At 42.9% G+C, this 13,154-nt stretch overlaps 1 protein-coding gene across 2 annotated transcripts in view; it reads right to left on the bottom strand.

Annotated features, from left to right (window-relative positions):
* The window catches only part of ppip5k1a (diphosphoinositol pentakisphosphate kinase 1a), a 62,740-nt gene that overhangs the window by 46,267 nt on the left and 3,319 nt on the right, over positions 1-13,154 (bottom strand). For both annotated transcript variants that reach the window (XM_084436710.1, XM_084436709.1), the window contains 11 exons: positions 12,352-12,547; positions 12,050-12,140; positions 11,863-11,948; positions 9,288-9,442; positions 4,577-4,678; positions 4,282-4,443; positions 3,994-4,115; positions 2,621-2,722; positions 1,912-1,998; positions 1,710-1,785; positions 1,460-1,569 (listed from right to left, as the gene is read on the bottom strand). In XM_084436710.1, coding sequence (XP_084292836.1) covers positions 1,460-1,569; positions 1,710-1,785; positions 1,912-1,998; positions 2,621-2,722; positions 3,994-4,115; positions 4,282-4,443; positions 4,577-4,678; positions 9,288-9,442; positions 11,863-11,948; positions 12,050-12,140; positions 12,352-12,547 — 1,289 coding nt within the window. The remainder of the gene's footprint in view (positions 1-1,459; positions 1,570-1,709; positions 1,786-1,911; positions 1,999-2,620; positions 2,723-3,993; positions 4,116-4,281; positions 4,444-4,576; positions 4,679-9,287; positions 9,443-11,862; positions 11,949-12,049; positions 12,141-12,351; positions 12,548-13,154) is intronic.

The raw sequence follows: 13,154 nt of genomic DNA on the forward strand, positions 1-13,154 counted from the left end.
CTAAAAATCAAAAGGAGTGGATCAGACACTTTCAGTTTATAATTGTAGCATCCAAAGCATATTATTTTACAAAGTATAGTTTTTTTTAAAGGTACCCCAAGGAGTTTATTTTTGGTTACGAAACAGTCTCATTTTAATGTGGGTGAATCTACATTACCCACACACGTGTCCATTTTCGACAAATGTAATTTCTTCTATGTAGTTTATTTTTAGATTATTATTTCGTGGTCAGGTTGTCCAGAACTTCCTTGGAATGACGAAACGATTTACTGCAGTAGCCTACGCCGCCGACAAGAGACAGCGCAAACAAATATGACCGTTATATATTGTCAAAAGTAACGTTACTAGTAAGACCTATGTAAGTACCTCGTCGGTGGCCATCGTTCTGTCTTCAAAACACCCGGCTCAGGTAGCTAAGGTTTGCGACAGTGCACGGGGAGGCTCATGGGAAATGTGGTCTTTTTGGGCGGAAAATACTTCCGCTTCCCGAAACTCCTCATAGGGCCTTTAATTAAATGAATAAAATAATACAATTAAATATATATGTAATTTATTTAGCTTAAACAGTTCACATTCCTGCTCCGCCTAAGCAGACAGCAAGCACTGAGATCAGTAGGCTACACCTGACATTGTATTATTCCATTAGCCTACTCTTTCTGATGTTTTAGGTTTTTGCCGTGGTATTGTTTCTGTATTGGTATCGAGATATTTTTAGCAGGCATCGTATCAAAGTTATAATTTTGGTATTGTGACTTTTTACATTCTATGTACTGTATTTGAGCGGGCTGCTTGTGTGTGTGCTGTCACAGCTTGCGCAGCCTCATCTCCATTGTACTTGCTCTCTCTTTTCCGATATACATGTGGATGTGCCAGGTAGGCTAGCTGTAAGGAGCCATGCACAAAACTAACCCACGTATTTCTGTGAAAATACTCCATGCAGATGGCGAGTGATGCAATAAAAATTGATGCAGTGCGTCGTTCAGCTTGTTCATTAAGGAAACACAACGCAGAGTGAGTCTGGCTACATTTATAGGCTTGCAATATGCTCTTTAATAGTAATAATATATTAATACTGCAATTCTTAAATTTAGATTCAAAATGAGAATATTTTTTTAACGTGGATTTTTTTGACAGCCTAGTGTGTGTGTGTGTGTACCATATGCTTCAAATTCCTTTATAAATATATACACATATAAAAGGATCAAGACAAAGGATGACACCCTTGCGTCTCAGTGTACAGTTCACTTGGGACAGGGGGCCACATAATCCAGGGTACAAAACAAGTGACACCAAAGTAGAGTCCTACAGAATAGAACACATACACTGCTTTCCAGTTTGGTGTCCTTAAGTGATGTTTTCTTCTTTTCAAGCATTGAGCTGAAATGGCCCAGAAAGTGAAAAGGCCCCGGGTGGGATTCTGTGCCAATTAGGGTGACCCACATATCAACACATCACTCACATCTCAAGAACCGTCTTCAGCTGCTCCAGTTTAGACGTCTTCTCTTCAATCTCACAGTCATTGTGCTGCCCCAGTTCTGCCAACAGTTGCCGGGCAATGTCCAGCACCTCCTAAAAGACACCATGCCAACACAAGGTGACAGGCAGCCAGACAGACATGCCAAATCACTCATTCACACAGCTATTATTACTAGAACCACAGGAAGACAGACATATTCGAGGCAATATCAGGACCCTCATGCAGTCGCTACCTGCAGCTGTTTGGGCTTCTTCAACTTCAACTTTCCTGTCTTGTAGCCTCCATACTTCTCAAAAAGTTCAAAAAACCTAGAAAAGAGGTAAAGGGAGAGATTGTTCACATAAAGAAATAATCACCCAAGTTCCATTTGTGGCTGTCATTAATCATGGAACTGCCATTGATCCTAAAACTGAATGGGTTCAGTCATCACTAACATGGGGTTCCGAACTTCCATTTTCATCTTCTGTTTTGGGGTTCTGTCCCCGTGGCGGATCACTGCGATGACACAGCGCAGCTCCATCCTGGAAGGGGAAGAAGGGTACACAGAAGGTGTGTTAGGGTGTAAGGGTACACAGATGGTGTGTTAGGGTGTAAGGGTACACAGAGGGTGTGTTAGGGTGTAAGGGTACACAGAGGGTGTGGTGTGTTAGGGTGTAGAAGGGTACACAGAAGGTGTGTTAGGGTGTAAGGGTACACAGAAGGTGTGTTAGGGTGTAGAAGGGTACACAGAGGGTGTGTTAGGGTGTAGAAGGGTACACAGAGGGTGTTAGGGTGTAAGGGTTAACAGAGGGTGTGTTAAGGTGTAAGGGTACACAGACGGTGTGTTAGGGTGTAAGGTTTAACAGAGGGTTTGTTAGGGTGTAGAAGGGTACACAGAGGATGTTAGGGTGTAAGGGTACACAGAGGGTGTGTTATGGTGTAAGGGTTAACAGAGGGTGTGTTAAGGTGTAAGGGTACACAGAGGGTGTGTTAGGGTGTAAGGGTACACAGAGGGTGTGTTAGGGTGTAAGGGTTAACAGAGGGTGTGTTAAGGTGTAAGGGTATACAGAGGGTGTGTTAGGGTGTAAGGGTTAACAGAGGGTGTGTTAAGGTGTAGAAGGGTACAGAGGGTGTGTTAGGGTGTCCCTAACATACTGGACTCACATGGTCCCAGAGGTTGTGGGGACAATTGGGATGTCCTCAGCCTCTGTAGGGATGGACCAGGGGATCTGAAACTGAGGAGCCAGCTCCCGCATCACTATGTTCCTACACAAACACACACACACACACACACACAAACAGAGGAGAGAAAATGAGACAATGTCACTACCCCACTGGCCGTTGTCCTGTAAGAGCAGGACCAAGAACCCCTGGCAGAGGGCTCTGGAACTGTTCTATAAATCCCATAGTAGGGCTGACTGCATGTAGTCGACTGGTTGATTGTTTGGTTGATTGGCTGTTGGTCGACCGAGATTTGTTCGGGCTTTTTTTTTTTTTTTTAGGGGGCCAAGCACGAATGTACAAGGCACCCTATTGTATTTGGTAGTTTTCCTATTATTAGGGAGCCACGCAAGAAAGTGCGAGGCACCTATTGTAATTGGTAGTATTATTATTCTGCCATGGAAGTTTATGGCAGCCACTATAACCGACTGGTAACATTTTACGAAAGTTTGCACAATGGTAGAGGATCATGCAAAGAGGCCATGGAATAAGTCTCACATCAATTGGCCAAAGAGGGGCCCTATAGCAACCGTTTGAAATGGTGAACTTTGAACATGCATTTCTCATGTCCCATTAGAGCTAGAGTCATGAAACTTTGCACACATATGTTACTCCTCACAAGGAACAAATATGCCTCAAGAACCCATAACTTTCAGTTATGTAGATTTCCCGCCATTTTAAATTTTTCGAAAAATGTTTAGAATCTATCTCCTCCTAGGAGGACGTTTCACCAATCTGCATGAAATTCGGTAGACAAAATCTAAGCACCAATATCTAAAGTTCCATCTCTGCAACATTTTGAAAATTTGATTAAAAGAGCCACTATAAACCAATTAATATTGCAGAGGGTGTGGCTTTTCACATGAAGATGTATACGTTCTGACTGGTTGCATGGAACACCACAAAACCTTGTTTGAAGAACACCACACATAATCGGAGGCTAACCCTCCATTATTGGCCCGATAAATCCCAATGGGGGCTCTAGAGAGCTAATTTCTGGTTTAAGCCTAACCGCCATGCCGCTTTTTCCGAAACTTGGTACTGTACTGTACCAGAGCATGCCTAATGGCCACTGAAGAAAGATAAAGCGAATTGGCCACAGTGTGGCGCTATAACAAATCAAAATGCTTAAAAGTGGCTATTTGCCTTTGATGTTGCGCTTGGCCCCCGTTATTGCTGCTTGCAGCTATACTTTTTTATTTTTTTCTCCACACAGCATGAGACACCTAGATTCACGATCGATTTCAACCAATCGTTTCAATTGGTACTAGTCAGGGACATCCCTACACCATAGGTAAGAAATCGCCTCCACATACCCCAGGATCTTGGCACAGTCGTCATAGTACTTCATCGAGTTCTTCACAAAGCTGAAGCCATTGACGTCACACACGTAGGAGTGGCCGTTGGCTCGGAGAAGGTCAAACCCACACACCGTTTGCTGTGGCGAACAGAGTGAGTGTTGTACCAAACAACAACAATGGTCAGGCAACAGCACGTTTCTTCCCCTCAAGGTCCTTCTGAGCCAACATTAGGGTTAAAGTTAGGGTTAGGGTCAGGCAACAGCACATGTTTCTTCTCCCCATGGTCCTAAGTCAACAGCCTACCTTGAAGGCCAGGCAGACCTTGCGGGCCACAAGTTTCTCCATGGCCGTGAGCATGACCGGGTAGCGGATCTCCTTCCCCTCACTGTCTCTCTCCACCTTTCCGTCCAGGGCAGGGGACTTGCGGGCCTCAGCGTGGGCGTAATCCGGCCCCACTGTGTACACCTGTGATACACATCCAGATGTACGCACAAACTCACAGCAACTACTAAAACACAGTGACTGATGAGCCGACATGCGGAGCAAGATGTCCATTGTCAAAGCAATTTTTCCCCCACTACTTTGATCTCAAATCTACCTTGACATCGGTGCCGTCCGTTGGCATGAACTCTTCATAGATGTAGGAGCCGGTCTTCCTCACATTGCTCTCAGGGGAGTAGACACTGCTTCTGCTCCCGATCTAGAGAAGAAAATACAGAGTTAGTCTGGAAGAACTGCAATCTCCTGCAAGCTACTGTTCTCTGTGCAGAGCACACACGTTTAAGTACTGATAACTAAAAGAACCTTTCTGGCCCAACTAGGTTTCATGAAAAGACCTTCATCCAGACATTCGCAGGTGAAATCTCTACCATCCATCTCACCAGGACCTAAATGTTCTGCTCGCTTGTTTGAGAACACTGTCAGATTTATGATCAGGGTTCGCACGCTATATTAATTTTCAAATTCAAGGACTTTCCAAGCACTTCAAGAGAGCATTTCCATGTCCAAATATAACCAATACAGTGCTGTGTATTTATTTTCATATATTTTGTACTTTATATATTATTCTTATTTTATAACGCATGAATAACTGCTGTAGGCCTGTGAGCCTGGGTGCGATGTGTTTGTGTGATCGATTTGACGCCTTGAAATAGGACAAAGCTACAGCCAGGCTAACATGGAACAAATAAACAACTGTTAAACCAATCGCATCATATTTTGAATTATTCCTACCTTATTTTGACACCTTCACACATTGTTCAATCCTGTGCTGAATGACAGCAAGTTCACCGTTTCGCAGTCCTCCTCATACTGTTGGACTTTGTAATCAATGTAAGGTGACCTGTTGACTCTGCCTTCTCTGCGTATTCAACTGCCGATTTTGTTAAACTGCCTATGTCAATTTCGAGACAGCGTTTCTTTTGTCTTAGTTCTGCGATTTCCCCCATAGAGGATTTTGACTTCTCAGAAACCACTTTCTACTTTTTCCCCTCTTCCAAGTATGCCATGTAGCGTTGCCTTGCTCCAGAGACAAAATAAAGTTATTTCGTGATTTCCACGTTCAGCACCCCACCAACTAAGTGAATCAACAATAATGCGCTGTGATACTAAAGACTCCTCTCGCAAGTTCTCAACCCCCATCTCCTTATTAATAGAAAATCCACGTTCCACACTAGTCTGGCCATGCGAGAGGTGCAATAGACAGCGGCATACTGGCCATATATCAGAGTAGGAAGCATTACTGGCCATGCTACTATGTAACAATACATCGACACGGTCACTTAATTGAAAGTCTTTGAATTTAGATGGTGATTCTGCTACAGTGCTGTCAATAAACCCACCAAATTGCCTTAGTATGTCATCACATTTGCTGGCATCAACTTTCTTAGCATCGACTAACATCTTCTTCATCCCAGCTTTGCAGTTCTCCCCATCTGTGACCAAACGTCATGGATCCAAAGCAGACATGCACTGGACGAGTGTGTACTTGATAGGCACCTTCTCCAGTAGCTTCTCAACTATTCTACTCAAAATATTCCTACAGTCCGTTTTGAATTCAAGCACTCGCAATTCGCTAATCTTTTTCTTAGAATTCAAGTTCTTTAGAATATTTTCCATCACAAACCCCACATCAATTTTTTTCACATCACAGTGGTTTTCTTTTTTTGAGGGGTTGATTTTCATTAGTTTTACTACTGTTGATGATTCTTTTAAGATGGGTGATTTGATCATCTCTGCATTGGTCCTCTAATCATGCAATGCATATCCTCACATATAAATGGTAGCATAGGTGTTATATGGTGTGGTGTAGCTAGGAGTTGTAGCCTTCCAGAAGTCATATACTTCTTTTGCCACAAGATGTGATGATTCGCAGTCTTTACCCTCGTATGTCCCACTTTTCACAAATTGTGATGCGATTTTGTTTAGATTTTCAATTGTTGTCATGCTTGAATAATACTTTTGGATTCATTACAAACAACAATTGCAGGCAGTAGTATGACCACAATATGAAATGATTTCAACAAGTTGAAAGAAATGTTTTGAGGGTAACACAGAGGGTTGTGATAATGTAAAGGGGATTTGACTCAGCCCAAAATGAATTTACATGTAGGCTTAAAAGAAAAACAATATAAGATTTAAACGTAAAATAAAAGGTCCCAAATCCACAATAGTAAGAAATATGTTTTGGCATCAACTTAATGTGATGTCGCAAGTGTTGTCCAATTCCTTTTTATACCGTTTCGAGCCCTTGCAGCCTCTCACACTCAACCACTTTACCAGGTGACGTCAATAAGTCTGTGAGGGCTCAGGGCGTGAGGGTTTATGGGGGACATTGAGATTGGGCCACAGTCTGCTCTGAAAATCCAGGCCACAAACAAACCGGATGCAACCTGATACATTATCGGGTGCCAGTTTTGGACAGGCAAGCTCTAGACAGGATCTGAATCTGATACTGAATGGGTGACACAAGGTTACGTTCCAACAAAGGTTCCCATTCCATGTTGATAGTCAAACTTTCGCTTTCTGTCAAGTAACTTTACCTTAAGCTTCACAAGCTCTCTCTTGCCTTAGGGTTAGCCAACTCTAACATTGGCTAGGCTAGCTAACGTTAGCTAGTACTTAACCTTTTGAATTATACCATATCAGCATATCATTCAGCTACAAAATTATCTATAAAACACAGCTACCTAAAAAGCACACCTAGCTACTAGCCTAATAGGACTGAAACTGAACAACACAAAACTTTAAGTTAGCTTGTGAGCTAGATATAGCATAGTCTACAGCCAAACAGGGGCGTTCAATAGTAGCTAGCTGCCTTGCTGGCTAGCTAGCTAGTTTCTTAAGGCTTAAGCTAGCCAGATAACTTGAGTCTAACTATTCTATTGAGCGCCTGTTTGGCTGTAGATGCTTTATCTAGAGAGCTCACTAGTAACGAATGTTAGCTAGCTGTGTTTTGCTTTGTTCTCAGTCCCAGCAGCTTGTACATCACACCATACCTTGTAGGCTAATGTTCTCTCTATGTCATCCTTGGACGAGCCCTCCACCAAAATTTCCAGTCATCTCGATCGTCCATGCACCAATACTTTCCAATATAAATGTTTAGATTAGCGCATCGTGTCTGACTGTATTCAACTAGCTTGGCTATGTACAGTACTGTATTCAAACGAAAACCTATAGATTCGGGGGCGGCTGTAGCTCAGTTGGTAGAGCGGGTCGTTCAGTGATCGTAAGGTCAGTGGTTCGAATCCCAGCGCCGACTGTCCACATGTCGAAGTGTCCTTGAGCAAGACACCTAACCCCAAATTGCTCCCAATGAGCAGGTTAGCACCTTGCATGGCAGCTACCGCCATTGGTGTGTGAATGTGTGTGAATGGGTGAATGAGAGGCCATTGTAAAGCGCTTTGAGTGCCGCTAAGGTGGAAAAGCGCTATATAAGTGCAGTCCATTTACCATTTACCATACCTTTGAGCGCCACCTAGCTCAAATGAAAACATTTACTTTGGAAGAGATGGCCAAGTAGACTAGGCCTACTCTGTCCTTTGTTTATTTTTTACTCATGGCATGATTTGGCTGAGTCTGGCGCACAGGAGCGGGATGACAAAGAAATACTGGGAGAATCACAAACCTGCTTTTGATTTTAAGTTGAAAGCTCATTTTGATTTTGAATTGAAATCATGACACCCAAATCCAACTTATGTCTTAGCATTTTTAAGAAAGACTGAAAATTTGATTTAAGACATGTTAATACCAATTAAGGCCTTATGTTAAGATTAATGATTTCAATGCCTTTTCTTCTTCTTCTTCTTCTTTCTCTTTTTGTATAGCGCATTTCATACCCAGAGGCAACACAATGCGCTTTACAGAGAACAAGGGAGGTGGGCAGATGTCCCACCCCTACATATTTTAAGACTGAAGGATCCGTGGGACCCCTGCTGCTGCTTGCCTGGGATGAAGAGGCCTTGAGGTTGACACCCATACTGCGAAGAAGCTTTCCACGTTCAAAAAGATGAGCCTTTTCTTTAATTCACAATGCTTTTGTCCTTTCATATGACTTCTAACCGTAGCTTCACCCATTTTACAGCCCGACCTTTTATGCACTTTTTTCGTTGCTATTATTTTCGATTTTAGAGATTTATAAATGAGGCTATCGATATTGAAAGTTTGCACTGGTAGGCTAAATGAAAATGGCACCTGTAGCCCTGCGTGTAGGCCTGTCGTATAGACGCCCCTTCCCCACGCACGGCTTTTCGTAATTGCCATCAGACAAAATGTTTAATATTTTTCATGAGATTATTTTTTAAAGTTGAGGCATATATTTATATTTTATATAATGAAATATTCTATGACTTGCACCTTTATCATTTTTAAGGACATTCCAGGACTGTATTTTACCATTATGAAATTCCAGGTTTTTAAGCACCCTGTATGGTGTGTGTGCGTCTGTGTGCTCATGTCTGTGTGCTCATCTCCCTCTCCCTCTCCCTCTCCCTCTCCCTCTCCCTCTCCCTCTCCCTCTCCCTCCAAGAGCAGTAGATAAAACCTAGTGTTTCTTTCTGGTTTACAGAGGAAGGACCAGAATCATACCAGTCATACCAATCAAATCAGTCCAGTCATTATTCTATTTCTGCTGAGGCTGAGGGAGCAGGACAGTAGAGGGGATAATATCTACAAAGCAACCATAAGGCCCTACAAAGTCAGAGGGGAAGACATGTGCAAAGCCCAACATAAGGCCCTGCTCCTTCAGCCCCTGCAGACATGAAACAGCAGATTAGGGAGTGGGGACTGGAATGGTAAAAAGAGAAAGAGACCTTTCTGAAAAGCCGCTGGCTGCCCCCACCAGCTGAGGTGGGGTAGTAGATGTAGACGTTGTGATCTTCAGCACAGACAGGCTTCTCAACGAAGGGTTTAGGAAACACCTCTCCATTCACCTCCACTTGGTCCTCTCCTTCAACCAGGTTACACTCTGAGAGAATAAGAAATCACACAATGGCACATAACAATAACATCAGATCAGTGCTTGACTTAAATAGTATAGACCTTATAGAATCTGGTTTACCCTATTTTATGTATAATTTAAAGTCCATAATTTGGCCATCATGTTTAAGCACTCTGGCAGTTCTCCAATGTAAATTAAGCTTCTAAGTAGGGCTGTCAATTGATTAAAAACTTGAACTGATTACATGATCTGTAATTAATAATGTAATATCTATTCAGTCGCAAATAATCACACATCATTTTTTTCTGGGAAAAGCCCCAAAATTAAGATATTTCAAATTGAAAACATTACACAATTGTGGCAGATGAGACATTACAAAAGGTGGCTTTAGAAAGTCCATATATTGTTTATTATTATTTTCAATATATTGTTGTCTTCTCTGTGTCAGAGTATAAATCAACATATTTGGCTTGTCAAATACGTCAATTTTTTTTTCTTTTCAGTGTCATGTTTCTGGATTTTTTGAACTATTGTGCCTCTTGATGGCAGCTTGTAAGCTGCATCAGAGGACGCAATTTGCAACGCTTCCATTAAGCTCTTGACTTCTACCATAGCAACTGACCTGCAGTCCACAGAAATTCATTTTGCGATCGAGTTTGTTAAGGTACATTTACTGCTTCTATGCTGCCTGCTCTCTGCAAGCTTGGTTTGGTGAAGCGCATCGCTAGTAGTAGCAGCTGGGGCTGGCCTGACTGCTGCAGAAGTCCTATCTTGCTTTGCACCGAGATGATGCTGTTAAGATAGAATTTGCGTACCATTTGAGTAATTCTTTCTTGCAAAGAATATAACCATCAACTGTTCCATCTGGGCCGTATCTAAACTTTCCATTCAGAAGGCCAAGCAAAGTTTGTTCGTCCGCTTCCATCATATTCCATCAGGCAATGAATCATTGTGCATCATACAGTATGCAGACATATAGTCTACACCGGGGTCAGCGGCAAAATCGCTTAATATATATATTTATATATACACATTTTCATTCATTTATTGAACGGGAGTGGGAATCATAATGAACTCATAATTAACAACAGGTCTTTTTTTTTTTTACATACAAAAATGTGCATTTCTAATATGAATAAACGCCATTATCTTTCTATTCTCTCCCGTCTGCTTCTTCCTCATTGCTGCCATGATTACCTTGATTGCTTGGGAATGTTATAAAAGTTATCCCTACAGTGGGTTCTGACATCACTCTATGTTCTACTGTTAACTGAGGCTGACAATAAAACCGTACCTCAGCTGAGTTTCAAAGAGGATTACAGTCTCACTCTTCCTCTTCCTGTTAGATAGGCATGATGCAGAGCTACATACTGCTGTGAAAGAGCATTTCCACAGATGAACTGTTCTTAACTGCCAAGTGCCATCTTAACTTACTGGCCAAACGGTGTGACTGAATAAAAAACTGCAGAACATAAAGTAATCTAAAGACAGGTTGGCCAGAACATCAAATCAAAAGCCATTGTAACATCTCGCCAGGGACTACAGAACTAGCCTTTTGGCTGATAAAAAACAATGCTTTGCTTAGAAGACTCCCTCGCCACTAAAAAATTAGAGGGAAAAAAATGGGAATGAGAGTGGGAATTATTCTCGTTATTTTTCCAGGATTGGGATGGGACAAGATTCATTTTTTTACTCGGTCATGGGATTGGGACGGGACAGGAATTTTTTTGTGGGAGTGGGACGGGACAGGAGTGAAAATCCACTACCGTGTTACCCTCTAGTGCCCTCTAGTGCTCACATGTCAGGGTTAAATCCACTGCCGTGTTACCCTCTAGTGCCCTCTAGTGCTCACATGTCAGGGTTAAATCCACTACCGTGTTACCCTCTAGTGCCCTCTAGTGCTCACATGTCAGGGTTAAATCCACTACCGTGTTACCCTCTAGTGCCCTCTAGTGCTCACATGTCAGGGTTAAATCCACTACCGTGTTACCCTCTAGTGCCCTCTAGTGCTCACATGTCAGGGTATAAAGTCGGAAGTGAGTGCCAGAAACATCAAGTCACAGCACTCAGTGATATCACTGTAAACTCCGGCCGAACACTCTCATAATCACTCCACATTATCTGCTGTATTTACCCAGGGACTAAAATAAACCAGCACCGCTACAGTGGATTGATTGCCTCAGGATGTGACAAACGCTTGAGATGTTTTTGTGAGGTTTCCCCAGAAGAAGAAAAACCAAAGCATATGGGGTAGTGTAATAGGGCAGCAGTTCACATATTTCCCCCCAATTTGTCTCGGTTGTCTTTGAGGCCTTGACTGAATAATATGACTGCAGTCAATGAGTGAATGAGCAACCAGGGAGGCAGAACAAGTGACAACCACACACCATCCCATCACACACACCATCCCATCACACACACCATCCCCACTGGGCTGACACACTAACCGTCTGGTTTATCTGGGTCACGGTTCAACACAGCATAGCGCGGTAGATCAATCCCTTCTTCCTGCAGGATTCGATACACCTCCCGCCTGGAAAACAGCGACAGCACATTCAGAGAGATGGCAACGCTGTTGCCGTCATGCCCAGAACCATTCCTGTAATCATTACAGTAATGTTCTTTAAGCTGTACCTGTCCTGTATGAAGTACTGCATGTTCAGGTCATTGATGAGCAGAGGGTTTCTGAGTTTGGCATAGCTCACTGCCTTGTCCAAAGGGAATCCTTTATGCAAAAAAAATAAAAAATAAAACAGCAGTTAGCAAATGCTAGAGAAAATAGGCAGCTGTGTCAGAACTCATGCTGGGCTAAGCACACATAATGCTGACACTGTGGTTAAGGTGCTTGTATGCATAACAAGAAGTGTCATTGTGCTGACTTGTTTTAGTTGAATATGTGTGTGTCTGTGCGTGCATGTGTGTGGTGTATTATCCACCTTTGGAGTGAAAGGAGATGAGGCAGTCACACAGGGGCCATTTCTCCACAGGTTCGTTGAGGATGGCCTCCTCAGGGAAGATGACCACGGCGAGGTACTCAAACCGGCACAGCCGCTCCAGGATCTGGGTCATGGGCTTGGACTTGGACTTCTTCATCATGCAGCAGATCCCCACCACGATCTGTGGCTCAGGAGGCTGATGGAAGACCAGAACACCTCAAAAAGCATATCTCCTCAAGCCTTGCCTTCTCTCACAATCTCTTCCTTACATCTCCCTTATGCCGGGCTCAGACTACAGGATTTTTGGGCCGATTTATCCCCGATTCACCCCTCCCGACAATCGGAGGAGAAATCTGGTCTGGAACGTTGGTCGGGGCCGATGATTGGCCCAGATGATCTTGTAATGTGAGGGGTTTACAGATCCAATCTTATACCTCCCGATCGGCTCGTAGACCCATCGGGGCTGCCCCGATAATATCAAACATGTTTGAAATTTAAGATTATTACGTCCCGACTTTACAAGTGAGACGGCGAGACCAGTGGTTCGTTGCTCCCTCGGGCACGATAAGATCCTGTAGAGTGTGCTCAGCCGTTATTTTCAAATCTTGCTGTGTGTGCTTGTTTGAGATGCGCAAGAAGAATATCTGTTAATATATAAGAATAAGAATATCCTGTAGTGTGAGCCCGGCATTAGCCATATCTCAGAAAATTTGAATATTGGGAAATAGTCCATTATTTTTCGTATTTTAATTCAAACAATTTCATGTATTCTAGATCCATTCAAAGTGAAATATTTCAAGCCT

This window comes from Borostomias antarcticus (assembly GCF_949987555.1).
Source record: "Borostomias antarcticus genome assembly, chromosome: 4".
Taxonomy (NCBI): domain Eukaryota; kingdom Metazoa; phylum Chordata; class Actinopteri; order Stomiiformes; family Stomiidae; genus Borostomias; species Borostomias antarcticus.